This window comes from Chelonia mydas, chromosome 16 (assembly GCF_015237465.2).
Source record: "Chelonia mydas isolate rCheMyd1 chromosome 16, rCheMyd1.pri.v2, whole genome shotgun sequence".
NCBI lineage: Eukaryota > Metazoa > Chordata > Testudines > Cheloniidae > Chelonia > Chelonia mydas.
Genome location: NC_057857.1, coordinates 20,034,725 through 20,057,550, shown reverse-complemented (window position 1 = coordinate 20,057,550; position 22,826 = coordinate 20,034,725). Strand labels below are relative to the sequence as shown.

The 22,826-nt window shown below is 44.3% G+C and overlaps 1 protein-coding gene across 11 annotated transcripts in view; it reads left to right on the top strand.

Annotated features, from left to right (window-relative positions):
• The window catches only part of KCNT1 (potassium sodium-activated channel subfamily T member 1), a 197,918-nt gene that overhangs the window by 114,391 nt on the left and 60,701 nt on the right, over positions 1 to 22,826 (top strand). For all 11 annotated transcript variants that reach the window (XM_043530478.1, XM_043530477.1, XM_043530479.1 and 8 more), the window contains 6 exons: positions 2,452 to 2,531; positions 8,701 to 8,800; positions 15,986 to 16,045; positions 17,118 to 17,166; positions 18,293 to 18,352; positions 21,986 to 22,060. In XM_043530478.1, the coding sequence (XP_043386413.1) occupies positions 2,452 to 2,531; positions 8,701 to 8,800; positions 15,986 to 16,045; positions 17,118 to 17,166; positions 18,293 to 18,352; positions 21,986 to 22,060 (424 nt within the window). The remainder of the gene's footprint in view (positions 1 to 2,451; positions 2,532 to 8,700; positions 8,801 to 15,985; positions 16,046 to 17,117; positions 17,167 to 18,292; positions 18,353 to 21,985; positions 22,061 to 22,826) is intronic.

Below are 22,826 nucleotides of genomic sequence, written 5' to 3'. Positions count from 1 at the left end.
TCCTAAAATCCTTTCCCAGCTTGTACTGGGCTCAATGTAAAACCTGGGAGAAATTCTCAAGGGAAGCAGGTTTCAGAGTGGCAGCCGTGTTAGTCTGTATCCGCAAAAAGAAAAGGAGGACTTGTGGCACCTTAGAGACTAACAAATTTATTAGAGCGTAAGCTTTCATGAGTTATCTGATGAAGGGAGTTGTAGCTCACGAAAGCTTATCAGATAACTCATGAAAGCTTACGCTCTAATAAATTTGTTAGTCTCTAAGGTGCCACAAGTCCTCCTTTTTCTTTTTTCAAGGGAAGCAGTGTTTCTTTGGTTGCTCCAAAGTTCTGGTCAGGAATTTGGAAGGATTATCCCTGGAACATCACACAGAAAACAAGTCATTGGTGGCCTTTAACAAGATTAGATCCGCTATCAACATGCCATGTTAAAATATGGCATACAGTGAGTTGAAGCAATAACCTCCTAATGGACTGAATAGTAGATAAAATAACTGACTACATGAACAAGCAACAGTATAATAACACTGAATCCAGCCAGTCTCATTGGAGATTTACATACCGTTCTTGGGCAGAGCAGTCTCATCAGACTAAACATTAATTGTGTTTCCATAATGAAGTTAACATGTAGCTAATAATGCTGACAATGGCCAGCAAAGAAGGCAGCTGTTCTACTTAGTTTGGGTAACAGTGCAATTTTCTGGTTAAACTATAAAATATTTTCACCTGGGAGCCCTAAAGGAACATGGGCAAGTACCTTTTAAAAACAGTTTTTAGCTCTCTGGTGGGTATCTTCTTAGGAACTTGAAAATGGCACGTGTTTTTCTTTTCGAAAACAAGACATGGATGTATAGTTACCTGAACCTGCAGTCCTCACACAGGCAAATCCTCCAGTGAAATCCACGGGGTTGGGTCTGTAGATCCTCTCTCACATTCCTCTCACCCACTGATGCTGCAGCAGCTCCCGTTGTGGTTGAACTGCCTTCACAGGGAGATTTATTGTGCTGTATTTCAGAGGGCTTCAGATAGCGGGAAGGGCTTGGTCAAGAGGAAGGCACTTGTAGTTTGCTCCAGAGCAGATAGAGGTAATGGTAGGGTGTGGCAGTAATGGGGACCGCCTCCTCTGAGTGGGGTGATCTATCCTTTGCCCAAGAAGTTAACAGTTATGGGGAACTTTTGGATTCCCAGGTGACTTTGGTTGACAAATGCATCCATTTTTGTTTCATTTGCCAGTTGTCAGGCAACCATGGCCGTTTCTCTGTGCTGTGGCCCTTGCCATGTGTGACATGGTGCTGGGTCTCTAACGGGTTGCCAAGGAGTGAGGGGTTATCAGTCGCTCCCTTTGCCCAGGTGCTGTAGGAAAGGGCTGTGAGCGCAAATGGCTGTCGGAGGGCAGAGAATGCCTTTGGGGAAGTCAGGGTCCACGCTGCAGCAGGGAGGCCTTTCCTAACTCTCTGGTTACGTTAAAACTTGATCCATTATCAACACTAAGGGCCAGATCTTCAGCTGCTGCGTATCGTCATGACTACACGGATCTGTGCCAGCTGAGGAGGAGATCTCACCAATTAGGGATCCTTCCCCTGTATGGCCCATGGAGCGCTTCCACCTAGCTAGCCATGTCTTTGCGACTGCCAGACTAGGCCTGCGGGAGGCTCCCCTTGATCACGTGGCCGCTGGAAGTGAGTGCAGAACATGTCTGCCCACTTGCTGTGAAGTGATGGCCATAAGGAGCTGGTCACACCAATTTTCTGAATGCAGCAGCTTGTAGGTGCCACGCTCGGTATTAACATGGATCTTCCCGTTTTGATCCTGACTTGCTGAGGAACTTTCTTCCTGTGTGCTTAGAGGAGCTAGAATCTGTTGACCTGCGGGACATGATGGAGCGGCTTGTACCCACACGGGGTGATTGGGTTAACCACACAGCTTATTTAAGAGGCCGTAGTCTGTCTTACAGGTTAATGCATTGCTATGGCTTTTTAAAGTATGTGCATGCGGGTAATTATCATGGCTGCATTTTGTCACCGCAAGGTCTCATTTCCAGTAGCTGATCAGAGCAGGAGGGCCATCTGCAGCTTCCCAGTCCTGGAGCCAGAATGGTTCAGCATAGCCCCAGGCCAGACCTTGCAACACCCTGGCACATCTTCTATTTTTCGGCTGTAAATGTTTGCGTAGGAGTTTTGGCTGCTTTCCAGACCTTTTGTGCTTTAGGAGCAGCACAAATTGAGCAGAATCGGGCTTGGGATCTGGCCCCAGAGTTCTGGTTACTGCTCTATGCAGCATTCTAATGGTTTCTTATTTAAATCTTGTTCACAGGATGGATTGTTGGAAAAGGTGGGTGAGAAATATAGAAACAGCACCTGGTGGTATGGGACGTATTTAGAGGTGGGAAGATTCTGAGATGAAACCTTTACTAGCGACAGCCCCAGTTAATTCAGTTCTCTTTCCTTTCTGCTCACAGGGTACAGGTTGAGTTCTATGTAAATGAAAACACCTTTAAAGAACGTCTCAAGCTGTTCTTCATCAAAAACCAAAGATCAAGTAAGTTTTTGTACCAAGACACTCCATGACAGTTTTATTTTCCGGGTAATTACAATAATAACCAGGTTGTCTGAAATGAAAGGAATAAAGGGGGGTGGGAAAAAGAAAAATCTAACTGGCTACAAAATAGAAAGAGAGAGAGATTCTCTCTCTCTCTCAGGTCTATTAGCCACAGCAAATCTGTTTGAGCAATATTTGTATGGAGGTGATGGATTACAATGTGTAGGATAATACATTTTTTTGCATACTTATTAACTTGAGCAATAAATTGCTGCTCACATTGACCAGTCTCCATCAGTCCTAGGATGGAAAGCAAGTGCCATCTAGTGGTTGCAACATTTCAGCACCATACCCTTGGCACTGCTGCCTCAAGGGTTCTTCTGTACCCTGATATCGATTTTTCAGAGTGCCGGTTCCCAGCACTGAGGACTATCTTTTTTCGTGTTAGCCTTAGATGGAGCTGGGTTAACGAGTTTCATCTGTGAAAGCAGACTGGTGTGGGAGTGGGTTTCCTTTCTTGAGAAGAACATGATTCCACAGGGAGGACAGGAAAGCAGCACCCTATATTTCTATTGTCTGCATCACCGGCATGTATAGAGTGTTCACTACTATGGCACCTAGCTGCATTTTACAGGCGCCTCTAGATTTACAAGCGAAATGACTACCCCTGTAGCATGCTGTATTGTTGTAGCCATGTCGGTTCCAGAATATTAGGGGCAAGGTGGCTGAGGAATTATCTTTTACTGGACCAACTTCTGTTGTTGAGAGAGAGAGACGTTTTCGAGTTACACAGCTTTCAAGCTCTTCCTCTTCCATTATCTGATCAGAACAACCCCCGAGCCTCTCCAAGCTCATCATCAGAAGTGAGCTCCCCACAGACCAGGACGCCAATTCAGAGCGGCACCAGACCCTGCCAGAACAACAGATGCAAAACCTGCAGATGTATCCTCACTGCTACAATGAGCAACACCCCCCATAATGTACCTTTCAAGATCCATGGGTCCTACACATGCCTATCACAACATATGGCATACCTCATCCAATGCACTAAACAAACACCCCAAGGACAGCTATGTGCGTGAAACCAGACAATCGCTGTGCTCCTGAATGAACTCTCAGAGGAAAATGATAAAAGACAAAACCACCCTATCACCTGTGGGTGAACACTTTTCACAAAGCAATCGCTCTCTATCTGACCTATCAGTCATCCTCAAAGGAAACCTGCACAACACTTTCAAAATCCAAGCCTGAGAGCTTAAATTCGTAACTCTGTTAGACCATAAAAATCATGGTCTTAAAGACACTGGATTTATGGCTTATTACAACAATGTGTAACCCACTAACTCCCCCCCTCCCCCCCCCCATTTGTCCTATGACTACAGGGGTGTTAATGGTGCAGTTCACCTTGAATGGTCCCTTAGTTTAGCATAAGTAACTAGCAGATATTCTGTCTGTTCAATCTTGTATTTAGCTGTGACCCTCCTAAGTACCTTTCCCAGACCTGAGGAAGAGCTCTGTGTAGCTTGAAAGCTTGTCTACCCCAGAAGTAGTGAGCCACTAAATTCTGTGATGCCCACAGCTTAGAGGGAGACCCAAGACTAAGGCATTTGTTACTGGGATATCAGATCCAGCAGCTTAGAAAGGCTGGACAGAGCAGGGCAAGTTCCAGTGAGAGGGAATATTGCAGGTGGGGGCAGTGGTGCAGGACAAGATGTAAAGCGGTTTTATTCTCTGCATTGCTTCTCACCCTGATCGTATACCCGCTCAGCATGCCGGGCAGTGCGACATCTGATGGTTGCGCCATCAGGGTGGCGCAGTGATGTGTACGATGGGAGCGCTCTTCTGATTGGGGTGAAACATACATGTACGTGTGACTCAAGGGGCATGCGCATGCAGTGAAGCTGGAATCTGGCTTAATGTCAGCAGGCACAATATTCATGGAAGCTGGTTCATAAGTTCCCTGGCACTGTCTCGTAGATGGCTATACCCCTCCCAGTCACCGTTCCCTCTAAGCCGTGGGCATGTGCGCGCGCACACCGATCCTAAACCCCGCGCACACGGCGAAACACCGCGCACTCAAAAAACGAAATACTACATCGGAGCCAGGCCGAAATATCATTTACCGGCGACTTTTGACATTTGTTGCCCACCATCTATCAACACAGCCAGATTCTACTAGCTGGCAAGGGGAGGAAAGGGAAAGGAAGTTAAATTTCCTTTTTCTAAGTATTTAAAAATTACATTTATAAAATAACATGGTGTAAAACTATTGTCACAAATTGCAAATTAAAACTTTTTAAATGTATAAGCATTTTACTCGCTTGGGCGCATTTGCCTCATGGCGCACAAATTTGAACTCTGCTTCAAAAATTTGCACATAAGAAATTTTTTGCGCACACGTCCTGTCAAAAATTAGAGGGAATATTGCTCCCAGTGTCAGCCACGGGTCAGCCATCTGTCTGTTTACTATTTGTAATTAATTGGTTACTCCAGGTGTTTAGGATAACCACGTCTGTCTCATTCTTATTAAAACTGAGGACTTCATGTCGGTCAGAGGCAGCAGAATGGGAAACTAATTGATAATCACAGATTTCTTTGGGCATAAGCGTTCGTGGGTAAAAAACCTACTTCTTCGGATGCATGGAGTGAAAATTACAGATTTTCTGTAATTTTCACTCCATGCATCTGAAGAAGTGGGTTTTTTACCAACGAAAGCTTATGCCCAAATAAATCTTAGTCTTTAAGGTACCACCGGACTCCTCATTGTTTTTGTGGATACAGACTAATATGGCTACCCCCTGATAATTAATAATTAGTTACTGTGAGTAATGACCACTCGTAGTTATAATATAACAGAGATGAAGAGGGTGATGTGGGCAGCCAGATATGCAAGAACCTCAATATTACATCACTTAATATTCACTCATGATGATAACCACAAATCAATATTCTGTATATATGATACAGCCAGGTTACAGTACTCTGAAATGCATTTGCTGAGTGGATCTTTGACAAACTCATTATGAACTTGTAATAAATTTGCATCCTTTAAAGCTATTATGGGGCTCTCGTTTCTCCTTGCTGTGTACACCTACAAGTTATTATCCAGTTCAGGGCTCCTGTGTCTTTCCGTGTCTTTTCTTCAGGGATTCCCAGGTTAATAGGAAGTGATTTTCCACGTATTTCCCACCCCCCCTTTAAGCTATAAATTCTTGTACAAGTGAAAGAGCAGTACATGTTAGGACATCCCTGATTCCCGGTTTAACATCGTGGGTGTGTTGTCTTAAATGCCATGTTACAAAGAGAAGCTCTGCAAATGTTAGGTTGTCTCGATGAGGTTCTATTCTGTGTGGGTGAAATTCACCCCTGTGCGGAGAGGACAGCACAAGGTAGGTGCACTAATTAAATCCTATTTAAACCCTCAGAATAGTGTTTAAGTGGGCAGGTCATGCCCACCTACCTGAACTAACTTTAATGTGGCTAGGGCAGGTACTGGAAGAGTGAAGCTGTAACAGCGTGAGATGCAGCGCGGGCAACCCTACAAGTCATTACCCAGAGTTTTGGGTAGGTTTGTACAGGCCAGGCTGCTGCAGCTTCACTGCTCTGGTATCCGAGTTAGCTAGTTTAAAGCTAGCTCAGGTATGTCTGCTTGAGCTGCCATGACACCCAGTGATGGCCGTCTAGACATACCCTCACGAGAGTCATATGCCCTCTTTCACCCTTTATTAAACTTGGCACAAACATTAATGAATGTGCCCTGGACACTTGCATCAAAACAGAAGAGCTATTATGTCTGCTGCTTTCCAATCACCAGTGAGACCTCAGAAAGTGTCCCAGATGGGATTGTGGGTGACAAAGATAGAATAATTGATTGCTCCTGGGAAGTTCTGGCAATGGACGACTTCTTGTGGGATGAGAATGAACTGACCTGCCGTAAATCATTATACAATATCGCATGAAGATGGATTTATTTTTGTTAAAAATAGTGGCATGTTTATAGGGCTGGGGCACCCTGATTGAACTTCCAACAGTGTTGGAACTCTACGTGACCTCCACCTCCGGAATTTTCTTGTCTAGGGACAGGAACCTCCAGGCTGCTGCTGCTCCCTCCCTTCTAAACATTTCAGGCCATGGATTCCTCTCGTCTGTCTCAAAAATATCACCTATTTTCTTTGACTCCCCAGATTAATTCCACTCGAAGAATCAGACTTTTATTTTCTGCCTGAGGGAAGGCATTAGCTGCCCGCAGGGAATCTCTAGGAGCTAATTTTATAATTTCACACTTTCTTTTGTTCTCTGTGGGTCATATACTTGTTAAATAGCTGGTGTGTAGCATGAGAGCGGGTGCCCAGGAGAGGAGGGTTTTAATGGAAATGTGCTGAATTTCTCACTGGTAATTTGAGTAATAGCCTGCTAAACTGGCTGTGAAGAGGAGGGAGTTGATAAAGTGGCAATTTGAATGTTCTGTTCCTCCTCCTACAAACCACTGAGCCATGTGATGAGCAAAGACTGGACCCTAGCTTGGTTGTATGAGTCTTATTAAATGGATGCTAGCTGATTCTGGGGATAAAAACCTCAACAGCCCACATCCATTTCTTCCATACTGGGGGGAGGGGGTTTGCAAAGAGCCAGCTCTTTTTGTTTATTTATTTATGTTGGCCTTCTCGTTATTTGAAGCTGTGTAGGATGTGGAGTGCACCCTACAAGCCTCGAGCAAAGTTCGTACAGCATTCCTGGTCTCCTGCAAGCTCTACTAATAGCCAGAAAAGCAATCATTACCCATCCTACCACGCATGCTATAATAAGCAGCATAAATTATTGTGTTCGTTCATTCTCATGCTTAAAGGATAATAGGTGTTTAAATACTATTGAAACAGATGTTCCAAGGATGCAGTAACATTAACGGGACCTCTGCTGCGGTGTTCTCCCTCTCCCCATTATGGGCACCGTGTTTTCTAAAGATTTTGGGCCAAATGATATCCAATGGCACCTAATTGTGTGTCCATCACCAATTCCTGGCACAATCAACTGTGGTTGCAAACAGAACGTAGGAGTCTATTCAGACATCTAGGGCCAGAATGTGGAACTATACAGAAGATCCAGGACATTACAGGAAGGATGGTCCAGTGGTTAGAAGCTAGCTTGGGACTCAGTAGGCATGGGTTCAGTTCCCTACTCTGTGAGGTGGAGATCCTCAAAGGTATCAAGGTGCCTTACTCCCATTGAAATAAATTGGAGTTAGGTGCCTAAATACCTTTGTGAATCTGGACCCTAGTCTCTCTGAGCATGTTCCCCACTTGTACTATGGGCATAATAACAATTCCCTGCCTCTCAGAGGAGTTGTGGGGATAAATACAGAAACCAATTAAGATTCTGGCGTGGTAAAGAAACTGTGGTAATGGGGGCCATATAAGTTCCTTAGCTAGATACGTTGCTATCATTTGCAGTTGATTTGTGGTTGTGAAATTAGATGCCTGGTTGAATTCAGCTTTTTAAAAAAATGTCCCATAATAATGATTTCCCATTGCACCCAGTGAAATTTCCTCCATCTCGCATGTGGATCTCCTGGCAGAACGGGGCCAAAGTTACACTTCAGAAGAGATTTTGTAGTCACCAGGGAGTCAGGATATTCTTTTTCAAAAATGAATGTTGAAAGGGAAAGGCTGTAAAATTCAGATCAGCTCAAAGCGAAATCCTTTTTCACTTGTTACACAATCAGCCTGTGGAACACACTGCCACAAAGTATAACTGAGGACAAGAGCTAAGCGTGATTAAAACCAGATTAGACATTATTGCGGGTAATCAGAGTTATAACAATAAAGATTAAAATGTTTGGAAGGGGATATAAAACCTCTTGCTTCAGGCCTCTAACTAATGAGAGTTATGAGAGAATTTTCCCTGATAGTAGGTTATCTGATAACTACCTAGTGGGAGGGTTTCTTGTGTCTTCCTCTGCCGCACCTGATACCACTGTCAGTGACCGGATATTGCATTAGGTGCTGTGCTGGTCTGATTCAGCAATTCCGACTTTCTTATGACCCCCCTCTTTTGCTCGGAATGACTGTGCATCTTTTTGTGTGTCTATCATACATCAGAAGCCCTGCAGTACAGTCAGAGGAAGATGTTTGTTTCTTTTTAGCCTCTTACCCTGTTGTCTTTTCTATTGCAGGCCTAAGGATACGGCTATTCAACTTCTCCCTGAAGCTTCTCACCTGTCTTCTCTATATTGTACGTGTTCTACTTGACAACCCAGCAGAGGGAATAGGATGGTGAGTGTCTATTAGCCGCGGTAAGGTGGATTTTTATCTGTCTAATCCATCATTGGGTATTTATTAGGCTCCCATCATGATTGTCTCTAAGCATCTTTCAGTGTTGTTGGTCTCCAGACAGCACTTCATGTTTAGAGCCGGTTTACTAGCAATTAAGTGGCTGTGAGGGTGACGATACCCTCAGAAGTTCCACCATAGTCCAGTCCCAGATAAAGGGATCTCATGTTCTGTTCTCCTCACCGTAGTGCTGAGTCTCACTAGTTGCTGCAATGGGGAATAGTCCATAGCGAACCAACTGTCCCCCTCAAGGAGTGGTTTCTATCCAGAGGCGAGGAGATTTCTGCGGGCAATAGCCATGCATCTGCTCTTGCTTCTTTTCCTCTTACAAGGTGAAGAGAGTGCTGCTTCTCCAGCCACGTTGTGTGTTCTCTTCTGAGTTGCTATTCGTCTTATCTGATAACTTATTTCACTCCCTTTCCATTTGGACGCTTGAATGCTAACTTAAATTTGAGGTACAGTGATGTGGCTGGAAACAGGACACAATCACCAGCTAGTCACACACCTGTGGCATGGGGAAACCTGAACTCGTGTCCCGCTCCAGAATTGCAGGCCTTCAAACTTTGCTAGCTTGTTGATCAAAGGGAACCTGCTGGTCATACATATAAGCAGGTCAAGTTTTGTCCACTAGAGGGCAGTAGTGAACATAAACGGGAACATTTCACGTTCCTCCACCTTGGTTGAGTCCCACAACAATTCAATGAGCAGTGATATGTGAGGAGTGATATTATCACCTTCTGTCTTTTCCCTGCCTATTGTAAACATTATTTCAAAAAATTGCTAATTCTTCCTGCTCTGATTTTTCTTCATTTTTAATCAGTTAATTTAACAAATTTGTGGGATAGAATTGAGAATTCCTAAAACCAAAACTAATGACAATCCACCAGCCTATATCTGCCCCTCCTACCTCTCAGAGTTTGTTCTGTCTTACTTATTCATCTATTTACAGCAGTGACTGGGGGCTGTAAATCTGGCTGAGTTCTTCTGCTCTGAATGCATCCTTTATTATTATTATTATTATTAGCATAAACTGCAGAGGGAACAAAGCAGGGTATTTTGTTTAGGCCTTTTGTGGGATCGCTGAAACTCTCAGAAGTTGTGGCGTATTTTTTAGTGTACATTTGTTATCCTTATACTACTGTTGACAGTGATGGGTCCCAAAGAATGCCATGGGGAAAGCAGAAGGGCTAGAAGGGGCTGGTGGTGGTTGTGTTGGAGGGTTGGGCTGTGCATTGGGACCCCAGTCCATAAAATGATCTGTTTCCACATGTTCGTCTAACTGAACTAACACAGAACAATTAGTCTAAATGTATTTTGCAATAGAGCTGCCATTGTGCATCCCAGGGGGCCTTTTTTGTAAGCCAGTGTTTCAAACCGAGTCTCAGAAGCACTATTGATTTCCCAGAGCCCCTAGAAGTTCTGTCTGAAATCCATTTAGATGCTTCTGATATAGTTTGACAAAATCATCTCTCCGTCATCTTATCAGAGCTGCCAAAATGTCTGTGATGCACTGAGATGAAAAATAAAGCTGTGAGCTTTACAACTAGAGATAAAGAACTGTCTCAAACAGAACTCTGTGCAGTGGGAAATAACTCTTGTGTGTGTCTATGGATACCTGCGTACTGTGTTACTTTATCAGTTGGCTGTCAGGTCACCATCCTTGCAGATGGTTAATAGGAGACGCAATAGTGAAAATTATTTTAGTACTACAGCAAAGATGAAGGGTGGATGCTTCAAGTGGTCTTGTCTTGCTTCATTGTTTGAAACTCTATGATATAATAATCTGTATGTTCACTAGCCCTGGACAACCCACTGGAAAATAAAGCTGGTAGAGAAATTTAGAAACATTTTCGCAGACAATTTTCCAAATGCTCTCGGAAAAATTTTCATCTGAGTTTCAGAAATGGAGATTGCCCTACAAGCTGGCTGAAAAACAGCAACATGTTTTGGTAAATTTAATCAAAAAGTTGAAACATGTCTCATTTGAGTTGTACATCTCCAATACTGAGTGCCGATGGCACCACACTGCTCACTGACAAAGAAAAGATACAGCAAAGAACACTTTAACAACATCCCCAATCAACAATCATCTATTAATGAGGAGGCAATTGATTGACTGCTGCAGATCAATATCAAAATCTCTCTTGCTGATCCCCCAGCGCTGACTGAAACTGTGAAAGCGATTGACCTGCTGTCAAATGGTAAAGCACCAGGAGCAGATGCTATGCGGGCCGAAGTCTACACGTCCAGAGGCTCACACATGGTTCTGAAGCTGACTGAATTTTTTCAATCAATGAAACTATACCCTAGGAGTACAAGGATGCATCCATTGTCCACTTGTACAAGTGGAAGGCAACAGATAATCCTGCAACAACTATCGGGGCATCTTCTTGTTATCAGTAGCTGGCAAAACTCTTGCCAGAATTCTGGTGAATTGCCTTGTGCAACATATTGAACAAGGGCTCTTACCTGAGAGTGTGTGGCTTCAAGAGAAGATGTGGGACCATAGACATGGTGTTTGCAGCTCATCAACTTTAGGAGAAATGCTAGGAACAGAACTCCAACCTGTATATGACTTCGTTCACATGACTGTTGTGATGCATTACCCCAAAAGATCTACTCCCCAAAAGAGGAGATCCCATGGTGCATCATGGGAGATGGATGTTGACCAGAGAACTCAGCCTGTAGAAGAGAATGGGACCATGAAACTGCAACTCCCATGAGGCACCATGGTGGTCTTTCAGAATCAAAATACTTCAGATTTCTATTTATTCACGGACACCTCTGCATTTTCCATGGGCTTCCCTCCATTTTCTGACCAGCTCTACTTTGTATCCAGCTCTTGAGTGATGCTGCTTCATGTATTTCAGGTGGGGTGGAGGGGTTCAGTGCTTTGTGACTTTCTTCTGACCGTTTTAGTTTAGCAATGCCAATAACAATATTCTAAGTGTGGGTCCCTTTCATTTGTAGCTTTAAAAATTACTCTACTACCTTGCTGCAGACTCACAGGTCAAATTGCCTTCAGACATGGGACAAATGCTCAAGCCTTCAGCATAGCCTGCAAACGTTTTCTATATGTTGACATCCCTGAAGGCACGTACCCTAAATCCTGTTTGTTTTTTGCGAGGAGATCAGCGTTGTCATTTCAAGAGCTGAACTGACAGACGATTAGATTTGTCAGCTTTGCTCAGTATTTGAATGTGTGTCTTCTTTGTGGGTGTCCTTTTTTTGCCTTTTATCTGTATATAGTTTCTCCCAGCACAGAATGCAAGTCAATTAGCATTTTGATTCTTCTGTTTGCCAAGGCTGCAGGCTACTTATCTGGGTGTGAAGGCAGGGAAAGGAGAAACATCTGACACTTAGCACTAACACAGAACTTTTCCATCTTCTGTCCTATCCTTCATAACTTTTGTGAAGGAGGTGAGTAGGTAGAAAGTGAAGTGACCAGAGTCCATGTCAGAGCCAGAACTAGAACTCTGAAGTTCCTGGATTCACATCCTATGTTTGGACCATACCTCTTATTTTTGACAGTATTTCACCATCTGGGTTGCTGGGGGATTTGATATCAGGCCAGTTCTCTTAGGAAGCTGGCAAATCAATTGACTCTTGGAAGAAGGAGAATGTCTCCACATGTCTCTGAGTAAAATGAATCCCAGCTTCTCTTGCCTGTGAAAACCCAGCCAGATACAGAGCCTGGTCTTTTAAGATGCTTTCACTCTTTCTAGGTGGATACAGTTCCTTCTGTTTGTCCATGCCAAAATGTGATTTTAAAAGAGGCATTTTATTGTCAGATATATTTGCATTATCTAAGGGTATCTTAACACCTTTAGGCCTCCACTGGCATGAAGAGTGAATATTAACTGGGGTGAGGCTTAACATACCAAAACTCAGTGAAAGAGGCTGAATTCTTGCATTCAATTTCCCAGACTGCTTGCAGCAAAACTCCTTTCCAGTCCGGAGAGAGGCTTCAGCCTTGGGGTGGTGGGGTGCAGTATGTGTGCAATAAATGTTGGTCAGCATGGCTGCATCCTCCCATGGTAATAGCGCATGGCTTCAATACTCTGTGTGTGCCTTTCACTGCTGTCTACCTGGCTAGTTGTTCTGGGGAGCAGCTGGTTTGTCCTAGAAATGCAAGTTCAATGGCTTGGGCTCTATTGCGATCTCCTGTTTATTAATTTAGAGGCAGCTTCTGCTATGCTGCATTTTACAGTGATAACAGCCATCAGTGGGGAACATTGGTACGCTACTCTGAGCTCCCCCTTACTCTGCCAACTTTTTTTGGATCAGTGGCAGTGGAGAGTAGATCTGTGATTTGTTTCAGTACCCTTGTTAATGATTTGCTGATCGTTCCCTTAGTCGCCATGGGTAACATTTTAAAAAATACTTCTGTGACTTGGGCCCCAAAGTCCCACTAACTTTCAATGGGATTTAAGCATCAGTGAGAGTTAGGCACTTCTGAAAATTTTATCTCATGACATTCCTTAGCATAATTATATAACAGAGATAACATGAGCCCAGAGGGGAAATCACACCTGTCACTCACTCACCTCCCACCCTCAGGGGTTTATAAGGATGCCCTAAAATGTGCAGGGGTGAATTTCAGTGAAGACCCAAAAGTCTCTTTCATTCTTGTATAGTCAGTTTGGACCCATCTACTGTATTATTTATAAAATAAATTGCTATCAAAAGTTGTTGGCCCTTTAAAATTCTTCTGACCTTTTAGGATGCATCCCACCAGATAACAACACTGAATTCCTGTTGAAAGACACATCTGACCTCTGCAACAGGAAGAAGTTTAAAGAGCTTTGTATTCAGAGGGGCAGCACCTCAGCTTCATGGACACTGGTGGAACTATGACAATTTATGTCAACTGAGGATCTACCACAATGAGTATATTTCAGAGGGCATCAGAGCACATCATTGAAATGTAGCTTGGCTGAAAATATTGGTGTTAGACTTTTCTGGGCATGGGGAGGAATGTCCCAAGAAGCTGTGATGCAAGGCAGGTGGTGATTGGTTTTGGATGTAGAGGGTGGTGACAGACAGATGCTGACTTGATTAGACGTTTCTCTAGATGTTGTTGCTTTACAGACGAATTGATGTTTATTTCCAGAACTCCGCCCATGGCATAGTTTGAGAAGAAGGGCTTTTATATTTAGAGATGTGGACGTGTCACAGGAGGACATTGATACTAGATTCCTTACTATTGTGTTGCTAGACAATGGCATTTGGGAGGTATTTTCTAGGGCTGGCTGGAGAACAATATTCCATTTTGCAAAAAAAATTGTGGTTTTGACATTTGTTTTCATTTCTCATTGGAACAAAAGTGAGACCTTTTGAAATATTTCATAAATAAACATGAAAAATGGACTCTCTAGCCCAGGTCATATTTCTATGCTGAATCAGGTAGAGGAGGGACTTCAAGCTCAGTCTTTCATATACCAACTGTTGGTCTTTTGGCTACTCGGGGGGGCTCTTGCTTGCTTTCCCAATGACAGCTGAGTCAAAATCAATACGTTTCCAGGAGACATTTCAGTTTTGCTGAAAACTTTTAACTATGTCAAATAGACTTAGTGCAATGCACTTCAAATCCAAGAAATGCACCTTATACCCACTTATCTCTGACTTCAGTTTTTAATGTTATTCAACCTAACCTTGTACTTTAAATTTTTAGCTGGTCTTTTAAGTCCCCATTAGAATAATAAAAGGAACAATATCCTCAGAAATAACCTGCTTCATCAGGGAGGTTCATCAGTGTCTTGCACCTTAAGGCATCTTGCTTGGCGTGTTTAACATTTTACAAATACAAGGCGATGGTCCAACAGTGATAAAAGACCTAGCTGATTAATGAGCCTAGCTGATTAATGAGCCTAGCTTCTGCTAGACCTGGGGTTCCAACAACAGAAAGTACATTTGTAATTAACTTTAGCCGTTGGCGCTTTTATGCAGGAAAGCCCAAGGTTTAGATGGGACTTGCCCCAGGAGAAATTTGTTTAAAGTGCGTTCCAATGGTCTTTCTATATTATGTACCCTCTCTCCTGTAGTATCTAAGAACCTCTCAATCTTCAGTGTATTTAGCCTGACACCCTCCTTGTCAGGTAGGGCTGGGCTATTATCCCCATTGTAGAGATGGGGAACTGAGGCACAGAGAGACTCAAGTGAGTTGCCCAAGGTCACACAAGAAATCTGTGGCTGAGCAGGGACTTGAACCTGGTTCTCCCATGGGCATGGCTAGTGACTGAACTTCTGGGCCAACATTCCTCTTGGTAAGTCAGTAGCTCACTTTGAGCGTCAATACCGGAGCCCTTTTCCCATTTGGCGACCTTACCTTTCCAGACTTGTGCAAACCAATTTGGTACCATCTGAAAGATGCATTGTTGCTTTGCAGTCTTCTTCCCTCCGCACCCAACCCAACCCACTTGTCCAGGATGCGTAATTGTGAAGAGCCATGCTACCTGGCACCCACGCTTGTGTTTCCTGGTTGTGCAGTGTCGTCACTCTGCATTGTGCCAAACAGAATGATTAATGACTCGCATTCATTTCCGTTTCCACTCATTAGCATCATGGCGGCCCTTGAACTTAGCTCTTGGTTAACTGTTCTGGAGAGCTGGGAGCAGAGGGCTAGTTTTAGTGCTACCGGTCAGAATTTGAATTAGTGGATGAGCTTTTAACTTCAGGTAAAAGACCTCTAGGACAAACAGGGTTGGTTGGCTTTTATTGACTGATTGATTTTAACCTGCCAGAGCGATACAGCAAAACTGCCTGCTTTAGCCACACCTGGGGGCTGGTCTTTATAGGTGCAGTGTCTGCAACTCTCAGTGAAGTCAATGGGCTCTGGCCCCCTGGATTAAAACCACTCTAATTGCCGGGTATTATTATTATTACTAGACTGTGCTGTATTACGTCAGCTGAAAGCACAGCCAGCACCGACAACCAAGTTCGTTTCTGCAGCTTCCAGGCTCTTTCTCCTTTTGGGAACAATGGCTTTGGTATCAACCTGCGTCACTTTCATGAAGTTGAGAGGCAGGCTCTGGCTTGGAGTATTCTTTATCTCTCACTGGCCCCTTGGGCTGGTCTGTTGCATCATACTGATTGTCTCCCTCTTAGTTTGTGTTTCTCTTGTCTTAGTTGGGGATGCGAAAAGCAGAATTACTCAACCTTCAACCAGTCGTCTACAGAAATAAACTGGTAAGTTGCTAATAGCACTTAAATCCTGCTCCACTCTAACCAGTTGTTGGGGTAATATGAATTTCTGATGTTTGTGGCTACCTGTAGCCACTGGTTGTCCATAGTGATGCAGCTGACAAAGGAAGAGAGAGAATATGAATCTCAGTAACAGAGGGATTGAGATGCACAGTTAGAAAAGCATCCACTGTTCTGTTTTTGGAAATGAGTAATTCTCCATGCAGAGGGTATTCTCAGTAATCTGTTTAACAAAACTCTCATACAATTCAGCACGCTCACTCTTGCTTGTCAGGGTAGGACTGGATGTGCATGGGAGATTAATTTCACCTCAAGCGCGTTTGTGTTGTCCAGGGTCAGAACCAGCACGTAGCCTGTGAGAGGTTTCATACACAGGTTTGCAGTTCAAATTCTGTCTAGTTTCTGCTAAACAAGTCTAATAGACAAAGTTGTCCTGGAGTGAGAACAATTGATGGTTCCAGCTAATGGATCCTGTCAGTCTTTCCCACTGGAGCATGCAGGGTTTTAGGTGGCTGAGCCTAATTGTAGTTCACCAGACATTCTGTTCCAGAGCTTTGTGAATGTCAAGACTTAAACTGGAGAAGATTGAAGAACCTTCAACTGTGATTCCCTTTGCACCCTGAGTCTCTGAAATTTGCAGGAGTTGTTCAACTCATTCAAAACCTGAATTCACTCTCAAACTGCTTAGTCCTAGATGGTTTTCACCTGAATCCATCCACTGGTTCAGGTTCACCAAAAACTCATCCCACATTCATGTATCTGGCCTAAGTTTGGGATTTCTAGAAGTGAGTCTCAGCAGGTTTACAGTTTTATTACTGAAGTTTTGCAAAAGGGAATGACACAGAATTAGCTGGGCCTGAACCACACTCCAGGCTTACAGCCCCATGATTCTGAGGAAATTCAGATCCGGATGCAGACTTTGCATTTTTGAATAATAATAATGAATTTGTTAAAGATATAGATCAGTAAATGTTGACTTCACACCTGTTGGGTAAAACACTGACTGGCTTGTTTCAAACATATTCCAGTTTAGGACCACTGTGAATTTTCTTTCTAGGGCTCCAATCTTCTGGGTGGATAGAAAAATGCCATTATGGGCAATACAGGTAAGTGACTGAACTTCTAAGGCTCTGTCACACACAATCCGTGACACCAAAGGCAAACCGTATTTATTCTGTGCAAGGTTTGTTTTGTGTCGTCCGTGTGTCTCTCTGCATCTTTCTTCCTGGAACAAATCCTTGAAGACTGATAAACAGAGGACACTGGTGAGTGGGAATAGATTGTGTTTTTCTGCTGTGAGCAGCTAGATGGCCCTAGGTGAAACTTACAAATGCCGATGGAAACGATAAGAGTCTGTTTATGCAAATGTTTGTGAAGATAAAACCGTGAGTTTTGCACAGCTCTACTCTCCTGGCCCAATAGAGCCTGGGATAATGTGGGTCTACAGTGAGCCAAATAAGGTTCAGGGGATCAAGGACCTTGGAGAAGGTTCATCCCCCCTCCCTCTCTCCCGTACTGCCCCAGTCTTTTTATCTCTGATCTTTAGATGTTCTCGGCTGGGGGAAGGGAAGGCTTCGCGGGTCCAACGTGTTTGGCTATTTTTACTCTGAGTTATTTTATTAGTGAAAAATTTCCCTGTGATGATTTTTTTAAAAAAGGTAAACTCCCATCTCCATTAAACTCGATAGTAAAACTCCTCTTGTCATCAGTGGGGCCAGGATTTCAGCCCACGGATTTGTCTAACCCCGAAGTGGCACTTCTTTATCTATACCAGTACGGTTAAAACAGCACAGGTCCTTGTGTGGATGCAGTTCTATGGGGATAAAGGGAATAATCTATATCGGTATAATTGCCTCCACACTAGGGACTGTATCAGCATAATTATTATTTGTTAAATCAGAATAATCACCCCCTCCCCCCAACCAGCATAGTTGCACTGATACAAGCACTGTCTAGAGCAGGCAGATATCTCTGAAGTTTGACAAAAGAAGTGTGAAGTGGAAATGGAGGATTTCCCATTGTTCTCCCCAATCTGTGCCACTCCCATATTTTCCTGGGGTTCAGTAAAGTCCCCACAGCCTCCGTGGTTGGCAACTTTCATATTTGTTGTTTGTAAACCAGGTGGGAATGTTCAGTTGGCGAGACCATTTAAGTGGCTGGATAGCCTCAGACCTCTTCGATGATGCTTCAGATCAAACCCAAGGCAATTATATTCTTTTATATTTTTTTCAGGTTAGCGTAGCTTTAATCAGCTTCCTAGAGACCATGCTTCTCATCTATCTCAGCTACAAGGTAAGAGCCCTCCAAGTAATGGATTTAAAGTTTAAGGCCCAATCAAACACTCCTTGAAATCAATGGCAGTCTTTCCTTTCTCATTCCCTCTCACTCTGCAGCAGCTGCTCTTCTCAGATCACTCCCTACACAGCTTTACTGTGGGCATTTGAAATTGAAACCTGGATTGAATTTTGCAAATGGCCTGTGTCTTTTTTTTTTTTTTTTATAGGTCTAACAAATCTCAGATCCAAGCACCCACTGAATATCAGAATATTAAAAACCTGGATCTGAATTCTGCAGCTTGAATCTCATCTCTAATGCTCATGAAAGTCTCCCAGCTCTCACCCATCACTGAGCTCGCTGAATTGAAACAAACACTCTTCGGTAGGCACACAAGGGAAATATTCCTGCAAGAGAAGGAAAGTCAATTTGTTTCATACAGCAAATAAAAGATGCTTACCATCATTTGGCCCCTGACACCTCCAAGCAGCTCTCTTGCTGAGTCCTGTCACAGGGACTGATCCTGTATGGTGCTGAATACTCCAAGTCAGTAGTTCACCAGCAAAGCCTGGAAGCAAGTGACTGACTTTAAGCTCATAAGGAGTCTCACTGACTTCAATCCCATGCTTTCTTCAGGCCAGAGCATGCTGCCCCTTGTAGGACCGAGTGGCGTGAGTGCTCGGTGGAGTACATGAGAACATAAGAGCTGCCATGTGGGGACAGTCATGGATCCTGGACAAGATGGGCCTGTCTCCGACAGTGGCCCATCCCAGAGCTTCAGGGGGAGTGTACAGAACAGGGCACTCATGGGGTGATCATCCCCTATCTTCCATGCCCAGCTTCTGGGGAGTCTAGCCACAACCATCGACGTGATCCGAAATGGGTGGAAGATCTGTGAAGAAGTAGTTCCCAATGGACGGACCTTTGTAAAAGGGACTGTGGCAGTGTCAGTCCCCACAGCATGCCCTGGTGTCCGGTCTACCTTCCCTTCGGGAGGCTTTGTCCGGCAGCTGTCCCTCTCAGCCCTGGAAAGGGACTTAACAAAGGAAATGAAAGGGCCTTCCACTCTCCTGGGTGACCTTTCACTCTGCTGTCTCACAGAGCTCTGTCCCTTTGGACCCAGCCCCGACCCGAGCCACTGACCTCAGGGCTCCCCCCGCCCTCAAAGTCCTTCCCCCCCAGTCTGGATCCTTATTCCCAGTCTTCCTCCGTGCCACCTGCCTGGGGCTTGGCCTTCTTCAGGAGCCTCCTTCTCTCCTGACACCCTCTCCCTTCAGGGCTAGATCCTGGAGGCAACCTCCCTCCTGCAGCTGTCTCGCCAGCTGAGCTCTCTCAGACCTGTATGGAAATCACCTGGCTCCTTCCCAGCTGGGTCTGATAACCACACAGCCACCTGATCCCAGCCAGTCAGGGTCAGCTGCGGGTGGGTAGCTTAGCCCTCAAAGGCGAGACTGAGCCTAGCTCCCCGTAAAGGGCCAGCTGGCCTGTGACAGGAGCTCAGCTGTGATGTTAAATCTTCCTTGCCTTCAGAAGAGAGGCTGAACACGCCAATGCCTGTAAATTCCGCTTTTGCCACAGAGCTATTAGATTCATAACAGCTATTTTATCTCCCTTCTGTCAGGTGCCTGAAACCCCCTTGGACCAGTTTTCTGCACATTGGCATAGCTGTTCACCGCTATTCTCATTACAGCCCAGGCAGACGGATTATGCTCTGTATCATTTACTGAGATTTCCCACAAAGGCATCTCCAAACTAGCACAAATGGGGCACTTTTCAAACAACATGGATTTTCTTTTCGTTTTGTTGATTGAACTTCATTCTTCCTTTCTCCCCCAGCCACCTTGGGTGCTACCGTTCAGGTCTGTGCAATGGCGGAGTCATTTGGTTTCATACCGTCTCATAACCGCCACCTTTTGTGGCAGCCTCAGCTTAGAAGCCACTGAGATAGAAATACCCTCTTACCCATCGCGGTTCTCCTACCAGCTGAGGGTTGGGGGCAGCATGGTGGGGACCATTCCTTGCTTCATCTGTTCTGTGGAGGAGAAGAAGACTTCTACCTACAGGACTGTCACTCTGGCTCCTTTTACCCTCAGAGAAAGAAGGCCTCAATAAAAGTCATCTCAGAGTGCTCTGGAGCATTTTTCTTTTGTTCTTTCTAGCCTGTGATATTTTTCTGGGCAGCTTAGTCATGCTGTGTGTAGATGGGTATATCAGCGCTGGCCTTTTCAGCCATGTGTCCTTTAGAGGGAACCCCATCTGGGTTTTCAATAAGGTTTGCGGCACATTGGATGCCCTCTCTCATCCTCAGGCTTGTAGGCAGATGAGCTGATCCCTAAAATCCTGTCGCTTTAATCAGATGGTTCTACAGTCTTGTGTCTGGTGGGAAGGCTCTGCAAACTGGCTGCAGAGAGAGGGAGACAGGAGCTGCCTGATTCTCTATTGCTGACCCTTTGTGCATCACTTCCACCAGTACAAAGCGGGTGCAAGACATTGATTTTTGGTGGCATTTTGCAACCACTTTGCGCTAATGTAAATGAGGCAAGAGGGAATGGGCCTAGAAATTCTCTTCTCGTCTCTGTTGTGGGAATTGTTCAGACAATATAGAGGCTATTTGTCTTTTCTTGTATATCTTTCTCTGAGGCATCACAAGTTCAAGTAAATATATTCCAGTAGCTGGGCAGAAAGGGAGTTTTCCCTTGCTCACATTTGATTTCATGTCCTACCTAAGCCCTTCATTGACTCTTGCCGATGCACCCACCTGGATGAAGGAAAGACGCACAGAGCACAGAATATTTTGGAATAGGGGGAATCCAAAGAGATATCCGTATAAAATTGCCTATGGCCAGCCAGGAAAAACCCTAGAAGTGCTCTCATTTTACTCCTTCTCAAAGAGAATCTGGAGTGTCTCTAAAACAGAACACCGAGGAGTCCCGGGAAAGCTTGTCTGTCCACAATCAGGGGCCTCCCAAGTTAGAATTCAATGCTTGGTAGTGAGCAGGATGCAATGGTTCGTCAGAACAGGGCTCTGTTGTAAACAGACGTCTCCCATTCTTTTCGATTGCTCAGCCCACCCCAGAGGGCAACAGAGGGAGGACAACCCTAGGGAGGCTTTTAAAAAGCTCTAGTTACCTTGAAAAAGACAGAGCTGGGAGAATTGCTCCTGAAAGCAGAATGGTTCCCTGGAAATCCAGAGGCCTCTAAACGGGGTTAGAACCTGCTCCATTCAAGGTCAAAGGCCAGTGCACTGGCCCTCTGTTCTCCTGCTCTTCTTTCTAGCGTCCGTTCCGTGGTTGCGGTGTGAGTGCCGACAGTGTTCTGGCAGAATATGACACGGTCCGGCTTCAAGGAGGTGATAGCCTAATGGTCTTTGCTGACTGTGTCATAAACTAAACTTCACTCAGAAATAATCCACTGACGTCTTACATCTCATCACCTTCCCGCTTGCTCCTCATGTCTTATCTAAAATGTAGATCATAAGTTCTTTGGGAAAAGGACCAGGGCTGCTTCTGCCGGCCATGAAATACCCAGCATTCTCCTGGCTGCTACAACATCATAACTGGAAATGACCCAAATCGGAACCTTTTAAATTGTCCTTTTCAATATTCTTCTGGGATTATTTAATTAAACGATTAATTTTTTTTCATTCTGCAGGGAAACATCTGGGAGCAGATTTTTCGTATTTCATTCATCCTTGAAATGATCAACACGGTGCCCTTTATAATCACAGTAAGTGTTTGCTCTTGACATTTTTAAACCAATCACATTTCAATAAATGCTATGCTACAATGTTTTCATTATGAAACCATGATTAATGGGCATCTGTCCAATGACAGGAAATGTTAAGAGCAGGTCAAGTCCTCTCCCCCAAATCTTTTTTTCAGTAACAAATGACTTTCTGTGGAGAATGTTCATTTTTGTTTACATTTTCCAGTTTCTTGATGGGTTCAAAATGCTTTTCATGAAATTCAGCTGGTTTCATTTCCATGTCAGAACCCAGGACTGGCTGCATTTCTCCTGGTTGGTTGTGAACATGTTGCATAACTCTAGGATTGTATGGAAGATGGTCTGCCTGCCATCAGCCCTGAGACCGCATTGTTTGTGACCTACTCAGATACTGGCAGATGTAATCAAGACCCCTGCACCAGTGCAGAGCTCACTGCAGGATCATGGCCAAACTTGGTAGCCATAATTCAGCTCCACCAGTGTCAGCAACTTTGGAAGATGTAGCATAGCCAGTCTCAGGTGTTTGCATCTAACCTAGTTTGCAATACTGCTCAATTATAGCCATGCAGTTGGCTAGTATAGTCACGGCTACAGCGACTTGGGGCTCACAAAAGCTCTATTCTAAGGTCTGGAACTTGAACTGATGTAAATCAATCTAGTTTCATTGAAATCAGTAGTGTTATGCCAACTTGCACCAACATAAGAACGGCCATACTGGGTCAGACCAATGTTCCATCTAGCCCAGTGTCCTGTCTTCCGCCAGTGGCCA